At 44.1% G+C, this 22690-nt stretch overlaps 1 protein-coding gene across 1 annotated transcript in view; it reads right to left on the minus strand.

Moving 5' to 3' along the window:
• Positions 1-4027: 4027 nt before the first annotated feature.
• The window catches only part of RIPK1 (receptor interacting serine/threonine kinase 1), a 23943-nt gene continuing 5280 nt past the window's right edge, over positions 4028-22690 (minus strand). Inside the window, exons 2-12 of the mRNA XM_087707525.1 lie at positions 22564-22690; positions 19691-19844; positions 18370-18507; positions 17957-18185; positions 17223-17372; positions 13530-13606; positions 13307-13397; positions 12024-12614; positions 9877-9945; positions 6275-6421; positions 4028-5040 (exon numbers count right to left, since the gene is read on the minus strand). The exon at positions 22564-22690 is cut by the window's right edge and continues 44 nt beyond it. Of these exons, the coding sequence (XP_087563651.1) occupies positions 4736-5040; positions 6275-6421; positions 9877-9945; positions 12024-12614; positions 13307-13397; positions 13530-13606; positions 17223-17372; positions 17957-18185; positions 18370-18507; positions 19691-19844; positions 22564-22690 (2078 nt within the window). The 3' untranslated portion in view covers positions 4028-4735. The remainder of the gene's footprint in view (positions 5041-6274; positions 6422-9876; positions 9946-12023; positions 12615-13306; positions 13398-13529; positions 13607-17222; positions 17373-17956; positions 18186-18369; positions 18508-19690; positions 19845-22563) is intronic.

Consider the following 22690-nt stretch of genomic DNA (forward strand, 5'->3'; position numbering starts at 1 on the left):
AATCAAACCTGGATTCAAAACACATCCTAGAGAGTTGCTCCTGCATGGCCCCATGGGAGTCTGACAACCAATCAGAATACATTTCTTACACAGGAACAGGAAACAGAGAGGTGGGACTGAACAGGGTATAAAAAGCCTAGCAAGCCCCTCCCTCAGCCCTTCTCTTCCTCTCCACCAACATTGAAGCATGTGATCACCTTTTCTGTTCAGGGCTCAAGCCATGTGGCCCTGTCCACCAATAAACCATCTTTCCAAGCAGCCTCCATGTCTTTTCCCCCACTTGGAGCCGAACCCAGAAGGACATTTCTTTCATCAGGTTAGAATGCAATCTTGCAGGCTAACTCTAACCCGCAGCCTGGAGTTTGATTCTGACGGGGCTCAAGGTTGACTCAGCCTTCCGTCCTTCTGAGGTGGGTAAAATGAGGACTCGGATTGTTGGGGGCAATAGGCTGACTCTGTAAACTGCTTAGAGAGGGCTGTAAAGCGATATATAAGGCTTACTGCTGTTACTATTCAGCGACAAACTGGGGACAGAACCAAAGGAAATAGTTTGCACTGTTTGTTGGGTTTATTAAACAGGTTTATAACCAACGCATTCACACATGGGATACTCTAGGCCAGGAGTGTCCAAACTTGGGAACTTTTAAGACTTGTGGACTTCAACTCCCAGAATTCCCCAGCCAGCCATTGGGGCTGCCACCAGACCCCAACAGCGAGGGGCCCTATGAGTCGGCTCTGGAGGACCCTGGACGGGGTTCCGACTCCGAGCAGGGCGCAGAGAGGCTGGTTGGCCACCAGGAGGTGCCGGAGCCTTGGACCAGTGGGGAGGAGACAAGGGAGAGTGATCCAGAAGCCAGCAGTGGGGAGGAGCCAAAGGAGTTGTTCCTGGATGCCCGGCACCGAAGAGCTAATAGCCGTCAGGAACAGTTGCGCAGTTACAGGAAGTAATTACACTCAGCTGGTGGTCATTAGGCTCCTCTCCAGACTATAAAAAGGACTGCTTGTGCACACGCCCCTTTTGCGGGAGTCAACGCATTAACTAATGTTGGAGAACTGTAGTGTTAGCTTGGCAGGCTGGATTGCTGCCAAGGACCTGTCTGTCTGTTAATAAATTCCATATAGTATCTTTGGCTCGGCGTGCTTTGGTGTGGGACGAGGGGGGTCAGAACAGGTTCGACATCACAGTTATAGGCATTTGCAGCTTGACATGATGATGCAAAAATAACATATATAATTCAGAGACTTCCTCACCCTTTTGTGTTTCTACTTAGTCACTAACTAAATAAGGCAGGCACTATTACATAAAGATTAACCGTGTGTAAATTGCTGGTTTTGCATTGCGTTTTTTGTCCCTCTAGGGCCGTGATGGAAGTGGCGGGCAGAGCCATCTCTCTGGGCATGCCAGGAGTTGCCTGTTGCTCTTCTGGGTTCCGGCCATTGCATGTGGGCTGGCCAGCTGGTCTTCGCATGCACATGTGTGCCAGAAACCAGAAGACCAGATGGCCAGTGTGCCACCTGGAAGCTGAGCTTCCCAGCATGCATATGCAGGCGGGGGGAGCTGCTCTTCCGGTTTTTGGTACTCCCCTGCGTATGCGCATGGCTCCCGTTTTGGCACTTGGTGGTGCAGAAAACGTTCAGCCACACTTGCTCATGGGGAAATTGTGTAATTGCTCCCAGGGGAATGAGTAAGAAGTAACACAAACCCTACAAAATAGCATCCACCAGAATTGCCATCTGAATCCACATGAATATATAGCACCCATCTTTACTAAGGGAGTAGCATTAGTGCACAGTTTGGTGTAAGCCATCCAGGGCTGGGTTCCTGCCAGTTCTAAGCTCTTCTATAGAAGAGGTTCCACAAATCTACAGTGCCGTTTAGAACCGGTTCCAGCTCCCTCTCACCACCCTTCCGGACATCATCAAGATGAAGAGCGAGAGGAGGAATTCTGGGAGTTGAAGTCCACAAGTCTTAAAGCTATCAAGTTTGAACACTCCTGGGGATATTTTTCTAAAGGGTTAGGGGTGCAAGGGTCTTGTAACTTGACAGCTTTAAGACTTGCGTGCTTCAGTGCCAGAGTTCCTGAGCCAACATGACTGGAAGAGGAATTCTGGGAGTTGAAGTCCACAAATCTTAAAGCTGTCAAGTTTGAACACCTCTGGGGTTTTTTTTCCTAAAGGGTTAGGGGTGCCAGGGTCTTGCAACATGACAGCTTTAAGACTTGCGTGCTTCAAATGCCAGAGTTTCTGAGCCCACATGACTGGAAGAGGAATTCTGGGAGTTGAAGTCCACAAGTCTTAAAGCTGTCAAGTTTGAACACCTCTGGGTTTTTTTTTTCTAAAGGGTTAGGGCTGCAAGGGTCTTGTAACTTGACAGCTTTAAGACTTGCACGCTTCAAATGCCAGAGTTTCTGAGCCAACATTTTGGTTGCTAAGCAAGAGCGTTGTTAAGTGAGTTTCAACACATTTTACAAGTTGGCCACGCCCACCCAGTCACATGGCTGGCAAGCCACTCCCACAAAGCAGGTCCCACCTACAGAAGAGGTTCTAAAAAAAATTGAAACCCACCACTGAACCCATCATATTACAAATTGGAAGACTGGGTTCTACTTCTGTCAGTTGGGTGACCTTCAGCCAGTTCTCTGCCCTCATCAAGAGCCGAGGTGGCGCAGTGGTTAAATGCAGCACTGCAGGCTACTTCAGCTGACTGCTAGTTCTGCAGTTCGACGGTTCTAATCTCACCGGCTCAAGGTTGACTCAGCCTTCTATCCTTCCGAGGTGGGTGAAATGAGGACCCAGATTGTGGGGGTGATATGCTGACTCTGTAAACCCCTTAGAGAGGGCTGGAAGCCCAATGAAGCGGTATATAAGTCTAACTGCTATTGCTATAAGTAAATGGTAAGCCAGTTCTTTGGGTATTAGCCCACGGGACCAATTCTGTTGCAGTTTCTTCCAATACATCTCTTCTTTTATATCCTTCTAAATTTTCTTTGCCATTTTCTAAACAAAAAAAAAGGGAGGGGGGTACCTTGCTTCAAAGGGGAAAAAGTATGTTTTTTCAAATCATGCTGGTATCTTTGTTTGGTATTTGGGGGGGGGGATATTAATGCTGTTGTTTTCCCTTTTGATTAGAAGCATCCATTCCCATTCCTCGTGTTTTGCCTTTATATCTAAGAAAATCACACGTGATCCTCTATTGTTTATCCTTGCTATGATGGTTGCTGAAGCTGCTACTGATCAGCCCTTAGTAAGCTGTTAGTCTATTAAGATTCGCAGTTTACTGATAGAAGTCGCAGGTTTTATATAACTGAAAGCGAATGCTAATCCAGTTTTGTTTTTGAGAAGAGATTCTGGTTTGTAATAAGACGAGGAGAACAGCCCTCGGCCCATTTTCTCTATTTAAAAAAATTAAAATTGTACAAATTCATTCAAAAATTCGACATATTATAAAACAGGGGAGAGGTATGCCTGGAATGGGAAAAAAAATATTGCATTTTATACCTAGAAAAAAGTCCATAGCACTTATGAAGTTCTGATGAACTATTTCTGGCTAGTTATGGTTTGGCAGAAGCTAGGCCCAGAAGACTTTTGATGGTCTTGCATTTAGATGAAACAAATCCAGATAGACAAATGGGGATAGGTTACTTTCCATTTCCATTATCAGTTCCCAAAAGTGGAACATTTTAGGCACCAGCCTCACCAGTGCTTTCCTGTTGTGGCCCAGCAGGAGCCATTGGAGCTGCCACCAGACTCTGACAGCGAGGGGCCCTCTGAGTCGGCTCTGGAGGATGTGGAGGACCCTGGACAGGGTTCCGACTCCGAGCAGGGCGCAGAGAGACTGGTTGGCCACCAGGAGGCACCTGAGCCTTGGACCAGTGGGGAGGAGACAAGGGAGAGGGATCCAGAAGCCCGCAGTGAGTTGTTCCTGGATGCACGCCATCGAAGAGCTACTCGGCATCAAGAACAACTACGTAACTACAGTAGGTAATTGCGCTCAGCTGGTGGTCATTAGGCTCCTCTCCATACTATAAAAAAGACTGCTTATGCACAAGGCCCTCTTGTAGAAGTCAACGCATTGACTAAAGAGAACTGTTGTAACTAACTTGGCAGGCTGGATTGCTGCCAAGGTTTGTCTGAGTTGCTGCCAAGGTCCTTATCTGTTTGTTTGCTTGGCTTTCAGCCACCGAGATTTTGGTCTTGCTATTAAAGGACATTCCAGTTAAGCTTGTCTCGGCATTTGTTACTGGACGGAGGAGGGGGTCAGAACACTTTCCTTTCCCTCCCCCATCCTTCTCCTCAGCCAGCACTATTGCTACTAAAGGCCAAGTGAGGTATATACCAAAATCTTCCCCAGCTGCTCTGCAGTCCTCTCTCCCTTTGCCCAGCCACTGCTGCTCCCCTCCCTTAGCTGTGGAAGAACCCCGTTGTGGTCCGTGTCCAGAACAAAACAGCCGTCTTGTTCTGTGTGTGCCTAGAGCAAAAGACTCAAAATGTTTTGTCTGCTTCTGCTGGAAAGCATTCTGTCAAATTTCTAGCATTTTTTTTTTTAAGGGAGTACTACGAAAACATCCCTTGGGATTGGCATTATTTGATCTTTTATCTCAGATGCCTTACTCTGCTTGCATAGAGTAGTGGCAGCATTTGTCGTGACCAACAACTGCTTGTAATACAAATAAATGTCCTCTGGGAAAAAAATATTCTACCCAGCCAAAGTCCTCCAGCTCTTTCTTCGACGTCTTTAGCTGTTGTTTCTATCAGCATTCTGGCTTATTTTGATAAACTTATTGAGGAGATCTCTCCGGTCGCAAGCAAAGAGGGCTCTGGCCAACTTCCCCACCGTTGCCCCTTTGCTGCCTTCCTTCATCAGCCACCTCTGGAACATCTGGTAAACCTTTTCTTTCAGTCCATCCCGTTCGTAGTCGTGGTCAATTTCGTCCAGCTCCGGGTCACTGAAGCCTAGCTTACGAGCGCACTGTTTCCACTTTTTGGATAAGTTGTCTCTCACGAGGTTTAGGTAAACATCCGAAACTATAGCAGTGCTGTCTGGTGGTAGGAAAAAAAAGAAAAGAAAAACGAAATAGTTATTTAGGTTTCCCCAGAAAGATGTTCTTTGAGGCCATTGGTGCTATATAGGTAGTCCTTGACTTACAACCTTTCATTTAGCAAACATTCAAAGTTACAACAGCACTGAAAAAGTGACCTTTGGCTGGTCATTGTAACTTACAATCATTGCAACATCCCTACAATCATTTGGAAACTGGCATGTATTGATTGCTGGTTGCAGCATCCTGGGGTCTTGTGATTATTATACAATTGTATCACAGCGGCCAGTTGTTTCGCCGGATTTGGCATTGGTTACTAGTTGGGCCCCACCCAGGGGCCTAGGACGTCGTAACGTATTTTCGTAATATGCGTGCAGATCCAAGCAGTGTGGCTTTTTGCATTTGACCGATGGTGATTTTGTCAATTTTTAACTGTTTTAAATGTAATTCCAGTGCTTTTGGTATAGCACCCAGTGTGCCGATTACCACTGGAATTACCACTGCTGGTTTGTGCCATAGTCGTTGAATTTCGATTTTTAACTCCTGGTATTTCGTGATTTTTTCACGGCGACCCTGCTATCACCTGGTATTGCGATGTCTATGATTGTGACCTTATTTTTCTCAACCAGTGTGATGCGTGGTGTATTATGCGCCAGTATTTTGTCGGTTTGTATACGGAAATCCCACAAGATCTTGGCCATCTGATTTTCGGTGACTTTTTCAGGCTGATGTTCCCACCACTTTGTTGCTGTTTTAATATTATAATTTTTGCACAAATTCCAATGGATCATTTGTGCTACTGAATTGTGCCGCAATTTATAATCAATCTGCGCGATTTTTTTACAGCAGCTGAGGATGTGATCAACAGTTTCATCAGCTTCTTTGAAAAGTCTGCATTTGGCATCATCAGAGGATTTTTCGATTTATTATTATTATTATTATTATTATTATTATTATTATTATTAAACACATTTATATGCCACCCAATCTCCATTCAGATCTATTTCAACACATTATATTAAAGCTATATATTGCTTACCTTGGAATAAACTTATTTAACTAAATGGAAATGCTTTTGAATGGATCCTTACAGAATATTATTGTAACTTTCTCCAATGTATGTGTTAATAAAACACCAGACAAATGAAATCTCTGTAAATATGATCAGTAAAGCTGAAATATCAATGATGAGCGATTCTCCCATTAAGGAAGCAAAAGGTTTATTTTTCACTTACCAAATAATTTCTGGTATTCTTCTATATAGTAATCAGGGGTTGCTGGAGCGCTGTTTCCTCGAATATCTTGATTTTTAATTTCTAAAAAGTTGTAGGAGCCTATTTGAATTCCAGTGCTATTATATATATTATAGTGTGCAGGTTCTTCTGATTATGGGAAAATGTTTAGGGGGAAAAAAAACACAAGTGTAAACACACAAGAGACAAAAACTTAAGGAATTAAAAAATACCAAACTGTACGTTAACAGATATATGAACAGTATTTTTTTTCATAAAATGAAAATGGTATGATTTCTTCCTCTGAACATCAAGGGCAGATTCAAAGAACCACCTACACCAGAGTTGATTCATATAGTGAGTATGCCAATAGTTTGCCAACAGGTCACAGCATATTTGAAATCACAGCTTATTTGAAAGTTGTTTTTTTTATAATCCTCATGTTTTTAAAGGACGTACCAATGGCTCCACCTCTTGAAGAATAATTTTTTAAAAGCCTTTGAAGCATCCGTGCTATTTCATTCCAGGCTAGGCAAAGTTATGCATAGCAGAAAAGGAATAAATTGTAGTTCGCCAAAGAAATTGAAAGCATGTGATAAGAAATATATCAGAGGTGGGTTCCTACCAGTTCACACCAGTTCGGTAGAACCGGTTCGTCAAATCTACCAAACCGGTTAGAAGAGGTTCCACCAGTGGACACCTACAGAAGAGGTTCCAAAATTTTTGGAAACCCACCACACACACACACACGCACACAGACTCACACAGAGAAAGAGAAAGAAAGGAAGCAAGAAAAAAAGAAAAAAAAGAAAAAGTGAGAGATGAAAGAAAAAAAGTAAAAAGGGACAGAGAGACAAAAGGAAGGAAAGAGAGAGAGAGTGAGAGAGAAAACACATGGCCGGCAAGCCACTCCCACAAAGGAGGCCACACCCACAGAGTAGGTTCGAAATTTTTTTGAAACCCACCACTGATATATGTTTATACATATATATGTATATGTATATATATATGTTTATATTTATATTTATATATTTATTTATTTTACAACCCCCGGTATGCCCAAATATGGGAAGATCACTTTATTTATTTATCAGCACAAACACACACACACACACACACACACACACACACATATAATTAATACATACATACATACATACATACATACATACATACATACATACATAGTGTCACAACCCCTGGTAAGCCCCAATTATGGGAGGAAGCTAACTGCTTCCATTATCTGTCATTCGGCTCATCACAAGAGTCCATCACGACAGAAACCCAATATTTTTACTGTTGCCTTTGTTATATTTGTGTTATATTTGTCCTTTATTTATTTATCAGCACAAATATAACACACACACACACACACACACACACACATATATATAGCCATATCTAATTTACACCATTCATTATACCTCTTTATCCTTTCTGTTCTCGTTTTATCCCATCCATACAGCCCTTCATACACTTTTATTCTTGAAACTCTTTTTTTTACGGTCCCTTTATTTTTATCCACCTCCCCCCTCCTTCGAGTTTTGCTATTCTTCATCCAGCTGTTTATTAATTCTCATTAATTCTCTAAGAGGAAGTCAGCCAGCACGCTTCCTGTCCCTGGCCAACTTACAGAAAGATTGCCTCCCTAGCATTTCCTTTTCCTAGCTTCCTAGCCATCCTTTGCATTGGCTGGGTGGACCTGTTAGCAGCTTCCAGGGATGGGGCAGGAAGAAGGCTAGGCTTGTTGGGAGGGGTGTAGTAAATCCATAAGCTGCACATCCGACCAATGGATATTAAATACCAATATTAAAATATTTACAAATAAGAAAAGTTTCAAGTTTCTTAACATTTATAGGCCGCCCAATCCCCTAGGACTCCGGGCGGCTTACAGTACAGAAATAAATCAAAAATAAAATACAGGGGGAAAAAAAAAGAGAGAGATAGAATTAAAAACAGCACACCATGCACTCCGTTCTAAATGGGGCTGGACCGTATTTTGGGGTCAACAGCCCCAGGCCTGCCGGAACAGCCAGGTTTTAGTGGCTTTCCAGAAGGCCGGGAGAGTGGGAAGGGTCCGGATCTCTGCGGGCAGATCGTTCCACAGGGCTGGGGCAGCTACAGAGAAAGACCTCCCCCGAGTGGTCGCCAGCCGGCATTGGCCGGTCGACGGCACCCGGAGGAGGCCCAGCCTGTGAGATCTTATGGGTCGTTGGGAGGTATGTGGCAGGAGGCGGTCCCGCAGATATCCAGGTCCCAAGCTATGTAGGGCTTTAAAGGTAATAACGAAGGAAAAAATGAAGGAAAACTCGAAACAACTAAGCAAAAGGGTTAAATTTATCTATTAACCTAGAGTAGAGAAATTATTCGCGTCCCTTTAGGCTGGACTGAGTTAAAAAAACTGAGCCATCCCGGCCAGGGGAGGCGTGGTCAATAATTACGTAACTCAGTCTCTAGGCTAATGGATGAAGAGTTAACCCATGCTTGGATTCCCCAAGCAGCGCACGGGAGAATGGAATAGGCTCACACATTAGCTGGCTAGACCACAGAAGAGGGGGAAGGGGGAGTTTCAGGACTCCCGTGATCAAGAGCCGAGGTGGCGCAGTGGGTAGAGTGCAGTACTGCAGGCCACTTCAGCTGACTGCTAGTTCTGCAGTTCAGCTGTTCAAATCTCACCGGCTCAGGGTTGACTCAGCCTTCCATCCTTCCGAGGTGGGTAAAATGAGGACCCGGATTGTTGTTGGGGGTGATATGCTGACTCTGTAAACCGCTTAGAGAGGGCTGAAAGCCCTATGAAGCGGTATATAAGTCTAACTGCTATTGCTATTGCTATTGAGGACAGGTGTGCTGCCAATCACCTGAATTGTGGGTCACATAACTCTGAGGGTGCTGCAAATGGTCAGAACTTTAGGCAGGGTTCTCAAGCCCATTTATTATGGACCATTGTAATTTCAAGTGTTATTGAATGAACGGCTGTAAGTTGTCTTTATAATAAAGGGGGGCATTCCATATATGGGGTGCAATGCTTCAGATGAAGTCTAGATAGCAACACACAGAGAGGGAAAAGTCTAAACCCATGATGGCAAACCTATGGCAAACATGCCTGAAGTGGCACCCAGAGCCATCTCTCTGGGCACGCCAACCATTGCCCGTTGCTCTACCCGGTTCCGGCGTGCATGTGTGTGCCAGCCAGCTGGTATTTGCATGTGTGGGAGTGCCAGAAACGGGAAGAATAGCTCCCTGTTGTGCATTTGATCGCCGAGAAGTTGAGCTTCTGGTTTCCGGCACGCGCATGCTCACGGGCCGTCTGATCTTTGCACATGCACGCTGGAAACCAGAAGCTGAGTTTCCCCGTATGTGCATACGCGCCAGGGAACTGTTTTTCTGGTTTCTGATGCTCCCACCGTGGGAGAGCCAGCAAGCTGCTCTTCCGGTTTCCGGTGCTCCGCTGTTTTGGCACTTTTCGGTGCCGAAAAGTTTCGCCAACACTGGTCTAAACATTTCACTGCCACCTAGCTGTCGTTTGGTGTTTTGCAGCCCAGACATGGTACGCGCACCATTAAAAGAATGTCCTCTGAACAGAACGTTTTACTTGCTTGTTTTACCTGTAGGTATTCTGCTCCCAAAAGGATTTGCAAAGTTGTATTGTGAAATGGGAAACGTCTCCACAGGACCTAGATAATTGTACAGATTGTTTCAGAATTATGTCAGCGTCACTGTTCTTGACCCCTGTAACCGTTAAGAGTATAAAATACAATCGATTCTATAATTACCCCAATGAAAATCTGAGTGACGGTAATGGTATTCTGAGCTTTAGTAGGCTGATAAATTTTTTTTTTAGTGGTATGATGGTATATAAGCAAGATTGACTGTTATGGAATCCTGTTTCCAACTCTCTCAGCTGGTAAAAACCCACCAGTTTGGCCATCTGCGGCAAATAATCTTTACTTCCATGGGATTAAAGAGAAAATCTTTACCAAACATAGTTCATTTTTAAAAACAAAGTATAAGTGCAATTTTTTAGATCACTAAGATAGCCAGGGTCTGGACCAGACCACAATCCCTTCTTACTAGGAACTTGAATCTTGAATGTCAGTATATTTTCATCCGCAGTATTCCAATTTGGATTAAGAATTTTATATTTCATCAAGTCAATGATGCAACCATGTGTCTTGTATACAGCAGTGGTGGATCCCGGATCCCGTTGTAACTGGTACACTGCAACAGGGCCCGGCATTGACTACGTGAGTGCACGCAGCACATGTGCAGCACGGGCATGCGTACTTACTGCCGTGACCCGACAAAAGCGTGCCGACAAAACTGCGTCACTAAAACCGCGATGTCATCAATGCGCCAACAGCGCGGCGACAACAGCACGGAGACAGAAGGGCGCTTTACAACAGCGCGGCGACAGAAAGATAATTTAACTTAAGGTAAGGATTAGCTTTAGGGTTAGGTTTAGGGTTAGGTTTAGGGTTAGGTTTAGCATTACATTTAGGGTTAGGGTTAGCGTTACGTTTAGGGTTAGGTTTAGTTTTACAGCGCGCTTCTGTCGCCGCGCTCTTGTCGGCATGATCCAGCGCTCATTCGTCGGAGCGCTTTAGAACTCGTGGTTTTGTCACCGTGGTTTTGTCGTTTGCCCTTTTGTCAGTGAACCCTTACTGCCCGCGACACTCCAGCTGCTCGGCGGAACATCGCACAGGCGCCGTATGCTCCGTGCACGTAAGCCCAAATCGGCTCAAATAGTAGCAACGAGAGCAGGCAAGCGGGTGGGTCCTCCCCTCCGGAGCACCGTACCAGAACGGTACCTGGTGCTCCTAGCAGGCACCGGTATGTCCGTACCAGGACGTACCTGTCATATCCCACCACTGGTATACAGGTAGTCCTTGAATTAAAACCACAACTGACCGCAACATTTATGTTGCTCGCAAGACAGTTAAGCGAGTTTTGCCCCATTTAACTACCTTCCTTGCCACAGTTGTTAAGTGAATCATTGGAGTTGTTAAGTGAATCTGTCTTCCCCACTGACTTTGCTTGTCAGAAGGACGCAGAAGAGGATCACCTGATCCCGGGACACTGCAACCGTCATAAATATGAGTCAGTTGCCAAGCATCTGAATTTTGATCATGCAACCACAGCAATACTACAATGGCCCTTAAGCATGGAAAAATGGTCATAAGCCGCTTTGTTAACGGCCGTCTTAACTTTGGATGGACACTAAAAAAAACATCGTAGTAAATAAGTTAAAAGGAGGGCTAGCTGTTGTTGTACTATAATATTTACAATCTTCAGCTCATATGGATGGGCATTAGATTACGCAAAGCTGTATTGCAGTGCTACAATTGAACTTGCAAAGAATTTCATTCAGGCCAGTTATTATTACAATTTAAATTGTTGTAAGAACCTCAGAAGTTAAGATGAAGTACCGTATTTTTCAGAGTATAAGACACACCTTACTTCCAGGTTCACCGACCAACCAGTCCGTGCGGACCGCTGCGGACCGGTTGAAGCCCACCCCTGATTCGGTGTATAAGACGCACTCAAATTTTCACCCTCTTTTTTTTGTTGGGGGGCAATGGTGAATCTTATACTCTGAAAAATACGGTAGTTAAAGCTGATTAACTTTATTATTGTGGGTTGCAACTGGACTCTGCTTTTCGTTCTTTTCCTGGGTAATGGATGGTGTTAAGAGTGGACAAGACCACCACGATGTAAAGAGAAATAAGCAACCCCCCCTTATTATCTCACTTACCAGTTTCTGTCCTTAAGCTTTGGGGATAAAGATACGGACTGAATGGCTTGGCCTGATGGTTTATGCCGGATTCTGGAATCGGTACTTTATTGAAATTCACGTTTGCCGCTGGGGGTGCTGCTCCGTAGAGATCTTCTGCACTTGTTAGCCTCCTGGGATATGGAGTTCCTGCCGCCGAAAAGCCATTTGGATCTATCGCTCCCAGGGGTGTTGAGTGCCACGGACGACTTGAATGAGGTGTACTGCTATTGTTGTTACTCACACTTGCTTGGATGTTTTGAGCTCTCGGGTAAAACTCTGGTGACGGAGGTATGACTGGCGCTTTGGCAAATAAGTCCTTTCTCCTTCTCCTCTCCTCCTCTTGCATTTGAGCACTACGCGCAGGATAAGGACCTTCTTCCGGCTTATCCATCCTGCTGCCATAGAGATGGTAATTTAGTTCATCGTCTAATTTTCGTTCCAAGGTCCCTGAGGGCTCGTAGGCACTTTCGCAGCTTTCTACAGGTTCATTTTCTGGATATGGCGCAAACATGCTTTCATCTATGGTGTTAGCGGTGAAACCTTGAGAACTGTGCAAAGAACCAGGTTGATCTGTGGCATAGATTAGAAATGTTACTTTATGTACAAGATAGCAGGTATAAGTATAAACATAAACATGAACAAAGGAAGTAAATACAGATAAATGCGGACAGTAAGACAGGAATGGCAAGGCACGCTGGTGCGCTTATGCATGCCCCCTTTATGGACCTCTTAAGAATGGGGTGAAGCCCACGGCAGACAGTTTGAGGTTGAAGCTGTGAGGGTTTGAGGCTGTAACAATGGAGTTGGGTAGAGCAGGAGTCTCCAGCCTTGGCCACTTGAAGACTTGTGGACTTCAACTCCCAGAATTCCTCAGCCAGCAAAGAATTCTGGGAGTTGAAGTCCACACGTCTTCACATCTTCGATGGCGTGCATCCAGGAACAACTCACTACTGGCTTCCGGCTCACTCTCCCTTGTCTCCTCCCTACTGGTCCAAGCCTCAGGTGCCTCCTGGTGGCCAACCAGCCTCTCTGCGCCCTGCTCAGAGTCGGAACCCTGTCCAGGGTCCTCCACATCCTCCAGAGCCGACTCAGAGGGCCCCTCGCTGTCGGAGTCTGATGGCAGCTCCAACGGCTCCTGCTGGGCCACAACAGATCTCTAACATAGTTTTTAGTTGGAAGGTCATGGCTGACTATCACTATACCTGTAATCTGTTGGATCAACAACAGTGTAAACTGGATATAAATAAAATAAAATTAAATACCCGATCGAGCTGTGCTGGGAGGTTCTGACACAGCATCTACTTGGAGAGATTCCATCCGTTTTACAAGTTCAATTGGTTCAGGGTATATTTCCTATTACACAGAACAAGAACAACAAAAAGTGATGAAATTGTAGGAAGAATGTAGCCTTAAAAGGAATATACAATAGGATATCTTTTAAAGGTAACTTTGATGGATTGTACAGCTACGTGTTAGATAACTTACTTTTAATTTTTTCAAATGCTCTTCCACATCCTTTTCAAAGAATTCGTAGTAATACGGGCTGTAAATCAAATTTATTTCTACAATAAAAGAATTAGTGAAAAAATGTAAATAAAAATCAATAACCCCGTCATTAGAAATGAGAAGGTGTCATTATGTTAATTTAAGTTTGCACGTAAATTCTAAGTTATGGTTAGAATTTGAAATGCTTTAAACTAGCATTGTCCCTTGAGTTCCGTAAAACCAAAGTTCTAGCATGTAGTTTTCTCCTAAATTATTTTAGTACTAATGGTTACACAAATAATGGGGCTCTACATGGGGCAGCCCTTGAAGAGTATCCGGAGACTTCAACTCGTCCAGAACGCAGCCGTGCGAGCGATTGTGGGTGCACCTCGGTACACCCACGTTACACCTATCCTCCACGAGCTGCACTGGTTACCGATCAGTCTCCGGATACGCTTCAAGGTGCTAGTCGTAACTTATAAAGCCCTTCATGGTATTGGATCTGGGTACTTGAGAGACCGCCTGCTGCCAATTACCTCCCACAGACCCGTTAGATCTCACAGGGTTGGCCTCCTCCGGGTTCCATCTACTAGCCAATGCCATCTGGCTATTACCCAGGTTAGGGCCTTCTCTGTGGCAGCTCCAGCCCTCTGGAATGAACTCCCCGCAGGGATTCGGACCCTCACCTCTCTCCAGGCCTTCCGAAAAGCCGTCAAAACCTGGCTTTGGCGGCAGGCCTGGGGGTGATGAGTTCCCTCCCCTCTCGACATGTGTGGTTGTGCGGCTGTTGCTTATTTTTATTATTTGTATTTCGTTTTTATGTTCCCCCTTTTCCCCTTTTGAATTGTTCGCCGCCCTGAGTCCTCCCGGAGAAGGGCGACATATAAATAATAAAATTCCATTCCATTCCATTCCAATAAATATCGTAATAGACCTGGCTATAACAATAGGTTCTGTGATATATGCTTAATACAGGTCGTCCTCACTGACTTACAACAATTCATTTAGTGACTGGTTCAAAATTACAACGGCACTGAAAAAGATGACTTGCAACCATCTTTCACACTTATGACCATGGTCATATGTTTACATTCGGATGCTTGACAATAGCTCACATTTATGGCGGGTTGCAGTGCCTCAGAGTCACATGATCCCTTTTTGCGACGACCTGAGGAGCAAAGGCAATGGGGAAGCCAGATTCACTTAAAACTGTGTTACTAATTTAATAACTGCAGTGATACACTTCACAAATGTGGCAAGTGAAGCCGTAAGATGGAACAAAACTCACTTAACAAATTTCTCACTTAACCACATACATTTTGGGCTCAATTTTGATTGTAAGCTGAGGACTGCCAGTATTCAGATTTAGCTGGAAGCATTGAAATCAAAATGTCTCTATATAACAATTCAGGGGTGGGTGGATCAGGGCATTTGTGAAAACTCCCTGTAGGGAAATCTTTTTTTTTTTCTTCTGTAAATGTGTTTTTATTTTCCATTTTCATTTTCGTACAGTCACATATATACTGTGCATAACTGGGGCCATATAACATTAAACAATAAACACAGCCATTCCTCTTATCAGCAGTACCCCCAAAAGTAAAAACCCAACGTACCTCTTCGACCCTCCATACACCCTTTCTTTCGCCCCCCTCCAACTTTCCTTCTTCCCTCCATCATTCCCCTCTTCCCTACTTCCCCTCCCCCTCTACCACTCCTCTCTCCCGGTACACTCCCTCCCTTCCTTCTCACCCTCCCTCCAGTCCTCTCTCCCACCCTCTCTACCCCTCTTTCTTCTATCCCTCTACTCCTCCCTTCGGTGTATTTCTACAATCTATTAATATATTCAGCTTGTCCTATTTTTACAGTGAAATTAAAGAGCAACAGTATACAAGTGCCGTCACGTTACTTTAAAATCTAACACATACTATATATCCCCCCTCCCCTCTAACACCCCACCTCCCTTCCCCCCCCCCCCCCCCGACTTCCCAGAGCCCATAAACGGTATAGATTTTTAACAAACACAGTCTAAAATATATTAAGACAAAGGAAATTAAAAAAAAAAGTTAATAACATCTCTGCATTGAACTCAGCTTCTTCCCCTGTAGGGTTAGGGTTAGGGAAATCCTTCTTATTCCCTGAAAATAGACTCTCGGCCCACATGTGTGCCCATGGGCTCCGGTGGGTGAATTACATCCGAGGAGAGATAAATAGGAATGGAACGAAGAAAAACACAATCACTGGACACATCTTGTTATGTAAATTCTTATTTTTTGAGCTTTAGAAGAAGTCATCGATGTATCTCGAATTCTCATTAAGTTATTTAGTTTGCATTGAAGTTCCTACTGTGTAGTTTTCAAACTAAGTTACATAGATGAGAAGTGGATGTTACAATATGGTGGAGAAATCATTTAGATAATTTATGATTTATGAGCTTTGATGCAATGTATGAAAACCAGATTCTCACAGATTTGACCAGTCAGGAAATCTATACCATTCCTTTCCACTATGTTTTTTAGAAAGTACCATTTTTTTGGAGTATAAGACGCACCAGAGTATAAGACGCACCAAGGTTTCGAAGACGCAAATTAAAAAAAAAAGATTTTGCACTCGGCAAACCTCCCCCAAAATGGCCCGTTTTTCGGGAAAACGGGCCCGTGTTTCCCCTCCCCCTCCCCAAAAAGGGCATGGATAGCCTTTAGGAGGCTTGTAGAGTGCTCCTGGGGTGGGGAATGAGCAAAACATGACCCAATTTTCATGAAAACAGGCCCGTTTTCCGTCAAAAAAAAAGGGCTTGGTTAGCCTTTAGAAGGCTTATAGATGCTCCTGAGGGCTGGTGGGGGGACAAAACTGGGCAAAAAACGGCCTGTTTTTTGCTTCTTTCTGCCCTTCCCAGCCCCCAGGAGCACTCTGAAAGCTTCCTAAAAGCTATGCATGGACATTTTGGTGAAAGGGGGCAGGGTTTCGGGAGGCAAAAATGCTGTATTCAGTGTATAAGACGCACCCAGATTTTCAGCCTCTTTTTTTGAGGGAAAAAGGTGTGTCTTATACTCCGAAAAATATGGTAGGTAAAGTTTTTTTTCCAGTTCTAGTTCAGAAAACCTTTCAGCTGTTGATGTCTGTATTGTTTTAATATGTACAGGGAATGTTGGGTCGCATGAACCACAATGCTGTGTAACCAGTGGTGGGATTCAAATAATTTAGCAAACGGTTCTCTGCCCTAATGACCATCTGGGGCTCGGTGGTCATGTGACTGGGTGGGTGTGGCCAACTCAATGTCACTCAGGTCGATGGGCGCTTCGCCTTAGCTGTGACAATGGAATAAGGGTTAACCGGAGAGGCAGTTTCTGTAAGCAGGGCAATAAAGATGAGGCTAGAAACAACACCAGAATGTTTCCTTCCTGCCTTCCTTACAGGATTAGCCCTGTAAAATGGGGGGAAAAATCAAAAGGAGATTTCTTCCAACAACCGGTTCTCCGAACTACTTAGAAATTTACCAACCGGTTCTTCCGAATCGGTGCGAACCGGCTGAATCCCACCACTGTGTGTAACGTATGGGAGAGTTCCATGTGCATCTTACCCGGTTTTCATTCTGCTGCTTATGGAAATCGATCCACACTTTCTTTATGTCCAGTTGTGCACTACCATTATCTTTTTGCCTTGCTATAAATAGTTAGCAGAAGTATCTTGTATTACCTGCAAAGGTAGGGCGTTCACTGGGCTGTTGCTTCCAACAGCATTTCATTAAACTAATAATCTCCTTTGGACAAACGCCTTCCACCTCTTGGATAGGTGGCCGGTTCCCTGATGTGATGCAATAGCACAGCTGCGTATCACTGACCGCATCTGGATGAGGAAAAGAGAGAAGAATTGGGCCTCAGTAGCAGGGCACTGAGTGCATGCAGGGCAATATTTTATAAAGGGGAGAGATTTGAGTGCAAACTCTTAGTCCCTCGGGAACGTGGCACGACAAAACCGCGGCCCACTAAAGCGCCCGATTAAAGCGCGTCGCTGACGTCATCAGCAGCGCGACAACAAGGACCGCGGAGAAAAAAGGGCGCTTTAAAAAGCGCTTTTAAAGCAAGCCGATTCACGTAAAGGTAAGGGTTAGGTTTAGGGTTAGGTTAAGGGTTAGGGTTAGGTTTAGGGTTACGTTAAGCGTTAGGGTTAGGTTTAGGGTTACGTTAAGGGTTAGCGTTAGGTTTAGCGTTAGGTTAAGGGTTAGGTTTGGGGGGGTTAGGTTTAGGTTTAAGCGTTAATTTTATCTTTACCGCTCACAGCGTGCTTTTTTCGTCGCGCTGTGATGACGTCAGGTATGCGGTTTCGTCGAGCGCGCTTTAGTCGACCGCGGTTTTGTGGTGGAACCCCTCGGGAATAGGGCGCATACAAATTGAATAAACTACAACTGCATACAAATTGCATAAACTTACTCTCGTAAGGTTCTTTGGAGGCAAAAATGGCCCATAGGACAATGCCAAAACTGTAAACGTCTGATTTTTCCACAGGTGTTGCATTGATGTCCTGCAGATGTTCCGGAGCCATGTAGGAAAGGGTGCCCGCATTGTACTCGGAATTCTGTTTGATTTTCCTCTTCCGGCTGGTCTCTTCTTTAGTCAACCTGCTCCAGTTTTTGAAACAAGCCACACCTAGGTCTGCTATCTACAAGACAGATGAGATTTGTGTTTGTGTGTCATCGTGTGGCATACACCTACAAATGAACTGGAGCTCTAGTTGCGACGAATGGTATTGTTTCCATCGCTTTCACAAAAGCCACTTGTGGTTCTGATTTTAATAGAAACTGAAAATGTGTGTGTGTGTGTGTGTGCGTGCGTGTTCATGTTACCTTGATGTGAAATTCTTCATCCACAAGAATATTTTCTGGCTTCAGATCCTTGTGCACTAAACCTTGTTCTGTTAAGTAAAGCATCCCTTCAATGATCTCCAGAATAAAGCGTCCTTTCACTGGCAAAGGAATAGGAGCCTATAAACGGGGGAAAAAAGACTTCCAGAAAAATATTGATCACATTTGGTCTAGATATCTACAAAACTGAATTTTCCAGGTCAGATGGGTCATAAAAAAAATTCCTGAATTAGTCAGACCCATTAATATAGGACACTAGTAGATAATCTGGCGTTCCCTGGGTATTTATTTATAGGGGAAAATGTCCAGACCAAACGTAATTTCTAATGTTGGATTTTTCCTCTTACTAGAGGGAGACCCCTTGTGGAGTACTGTGAAGCTGTTACCATGGCAACTCCACTGTGCAGTACAGTAGAAACCATTTTAAGGCACAACAGGCTGTATCTTAACAGAACACACCACCCCCCAAGGGGTGTTAAGGGTGTCTTATCCCCACAGTATTTGTTTCCAGTGAGTAAGTTATCTGTGTACCAAGTTTAGTTGAAATTGCTTGAGGGGGTACAGAGTTATGCTGGAACATACATACACAGCCATTTTATATATACATATATTAGATAGATAGATAGATAGATAGATAGATAGATAGATAGATAGATAGATAGATAGATAGATAGATAGATAGATAGATAATAGATAGATAGATAATAGATTAATAGATAGATAGATAGATAGATAGATAATAGATGATAGATAGATAATAGATAGATAATAGATAAATAGATAGATAGATAGATAGATAGATAGATAGATAGATAGATAGATGATAGATAGATAGATAGATAGATAGATAGATAGATAAAGAAGGGAGGTGGTGGTGGTGGTGGAGGAGGAGGAAGAGGAGGAGGAACATTGGCTAAGCTGATGGATATTTTAATCCAGCACATCTGGAAGGCATTCACTTGGGGGAAAGTTTTCAAATCATTCTTATAAATTTGAGTGGATGACTTGTAGTTTTCCCCCAGCTGCAGAAAACACACATCTGGATCCCATCCTACTTCTTATATTGAACTGTCCCCATCGTTCAGCAATCCCGTCATCGTATTGTATCAATCAGCAATCCCATATAATAAACCCTATAAACACCCACTGTTTGGGAATTAAAATCCAAACTATTTTCACGGCCGTACAAAAACCGTTAACCTCTAGCAAAAGTTAAGATTGAATAAACATCTAGTTTTTTAGGCAATTTCTCCAAAATGGCCAGTGGATTAAGTTGCAAGTTATCAACATACTTCCTACTTACCGCTTTTAGAACAGACATCATGTCTCCTTTGCGTATGTATTCAATCACAAGGGAGTGGTTTCCATCCTCCAGGATCACACCTAGTAGTTTTACCACCCGATCATGATTTAGTCTGTGCATCATCTCGCCTTCCTCTAGAAGGGACTTGTTACATCTGGAAAATAATTACTGTAGACGTTATCAAGAGAACTGGAGATCTAACATTCTAGGCTTGAGTTGTGATTTTCAGACTTTTAAGCTTAGAATAGGCAACCTGGTGTTTTCTAGATCGATTAGCTTCTCCTTGCTACCGGCACAATCAGTACCAAGACATCCAGAGCATTCAAATCTAGAATATCTGGAGGCCATCAGGATGCCTAACTTTCATCTGGAGTTGCTGAAATGAGGGGTTGAATTGCGATGACAGCAGGCACAGTTAAACACAAGCCACAATCCCCAGTACCACCAGATCTGTTGCACTACAAGTCTCCCAAACCTTAATCAACTGTGATGTTTGAGATGAGCACATCTGCAGTGTACCACACTGCAGAAAACTGGTGCAACGAAACTGCAAAATGCAGGTGAATGAATGAGAAATGGTCGTATAACAATAGCAATAGCAGTTAGACTTATATACCGCTTCATAGGGCTTTCAGCCCTCTCTAAGCGGTTTACAGAGTCAGCATATTGCCCCCAACAACAATCCGGGTCCTCATTTTACCCACCTCGGAAGGATGGAAGGCTGAGTCAACCTTGAGCCGGTGAGATTAGCAATAGCAATAGCAGTTAGACTTATATACCGCTTCATAGGGCTTTCAGCCCTCTCTAAGTGGTTTACAGAGTCAGCATATTGCCCCCAACAATCTGGGTCCTCATTTCACCCACCTTGGAAGGATGGAAGGCTGAGTCAACCTTGAGCCGGTGAGATTAGCAATAGCAATAGCAGTTAGACTTATATACCGCTTCATAGGGCTTTCAGCCCTCTCTAAGTGGTTTACAGAGTCAGCATATTGCCCCCAACAATCCGGGTCCTCATTTTACCCACCTCGGAAGGATGGAAGGCTGAGTCAACCCTGAGCCGGTGAGATTTGAACAGCTGAACTGCAGTCAGCTGAAGTAGCCTGCAGTGCTGCTGCATTTAACCACTGCGCCACCTCGGCTCTTATATATGAGGGGCACCTCGTATGTATGAGTGGCGATTCCTATTATTACCAGAGGTGTATTCTATCGTTTTCACACTATCAGGAATATTAAAGGATCCAGGTTCTTTCTGGTTGGATTTCCCACTATCCCTTACACTTCAATGTGTATGCAGGCAGTTGCATTTTAATCTCCACAATAAATTAGTCTAAGACATGATAGGAAGTTAAAATGGCTCCTACGTCTTTTAAAGAAAAAAGGACCCTTTGAAATATATGGAGATATTCTATAGATACCTCAACGAATCCTCAGCTGGTGGCTTTTGCAGAGCCAGGAGTAATGATCCACTTGCAGCAAAAGTTAGCTGAAAGTTTGCGAGATCAAAAATGCACACAATAACTACCTTCCTCTGTGGTTCTGGCCTCAATGAGACTTAAATTATATAATCTATTGTCAGCTAAAGGGGGGGGGGAGGTCAGAGCTATTGCCCCATTCCTTGGACACAAGGAACTGTTGTGATGCAGTGGTTAGAATGAAGTATAAGGCTCCTGCCTTGAAGTAGGAGGTTAGACTAGAAGACCTCCAAAGTCCCTTCCAAGCCTATAACGCTGTTTCCAAGTATTGCAGGCTAACTCAGCATTTCACTGCTAGGAGTCCGATCCTGACCGACTCAAGGTTGACTCAGCCTTCCATCCTTCTGTGGCCAGTAAAATGAGGACCCAGATTGTTGGGGGCAATACGCTGAGTCTTTAAACCACTTAGAGAGAGCTATAAAGCAATATGAAGAGGTATATGACGCTAAATTTTATTGCTTGTGCCCCTTTCTTAAGACAAATCTGGTTTGTCTGGAACAGGGGTGGGTTCCTACCAGTTCGCACCTATTGGGTAGAACCGGTCCGTCAAATCTACCGAACCGGTTAGAAGAGGTTCCACCAGTGGACCCGGAAAGCAGGCCACACCTACAGAAGAGGCTCCAAAAAAATTTGAAACCCACCACTGGTCCTTGGATATGATTATTCTACACTATCATGCTCCTATTTATAAACCTCAGTGCCTCTGTGAAAGGTAAGGATGACTACCGCGTTTGTGGTACAATCAGAACTTTGCGTGTGTTGAAGTTGTTTTAACGCAAACCAAAGATGCCTTTTAAAAAACAAGTTTACATCCTATTCTTATGCAGGCCAGTGCTGTGTGTGAGGGAATTTAAGGTGGTTCTGACAAGTGTCGTCGGCATCTTCATATCCGGTCACATGGGTGGCAAGCCACTCCCATCTGGTCACATGGGCGGCAAGCCACTCCCACAAAGGAGGCCACACCCACAGAGTAGGTTCGAACAATTGTTGAAACCCACCACTGGTCTGGAAGAAGCCAGATGTTGGATAAGATAGAGCAGTGTTTCTCAACCTTGGCAACTTGAAGATGTCCAGACTTCAACTCCCAGAATTCCCCAGCCAGTGAATGCTGGCTGGGGAATTCTGGGAGTTGAAGTCCGGACATCTTCAAGTTGCCAAGGTTGAGAAACACTGAGATAGAGCAATTGTTTAACCTAGATTCCTTTGACATGCTTATTATACACCATTGGGAAAATCTTGCTTTAGTAACAATCTCTGGTAATCAAATCTTTTAAAACGATAAAGAAAGAACAAGTTCAGCCAAAAGACCATCTAACCTGGTTTGGAATTACCAGGATGCTGATGGCCGACAACTCTGTCCTGCCCTCTTCCCCGTGTTTGAAGAACATTTCTCCAACTTACTCTGTGCGTTGAGGTCCAGTATACACCGTTTTCAATATTACAAGCCCGTGAATTTTGTGGTAGCATAATGAGACAGTTCCAAAACCGCCAGCATTTAGACGTTCTTTTTCCAAAAAATCCTCCGATT

Source organism: Thamnophis sirtalis, unplaced genomic scaffold, assembly GCF_051295495.1.
Source record: "Thamnophis sirtalis isolate CommonGarterSnake01/CBP01778 unplaced genomic scaffold, rThaSir2_p1.2 scaffold_2, whole genome shotgun sequence".
In the NCBI taxonomy this organism is placed as follows: Eukaryota; Metazoa; Chordata; class Lepidosauria; order Squamata; family Natricidae; genus Thamnophis; species Thamnophis sirtalis.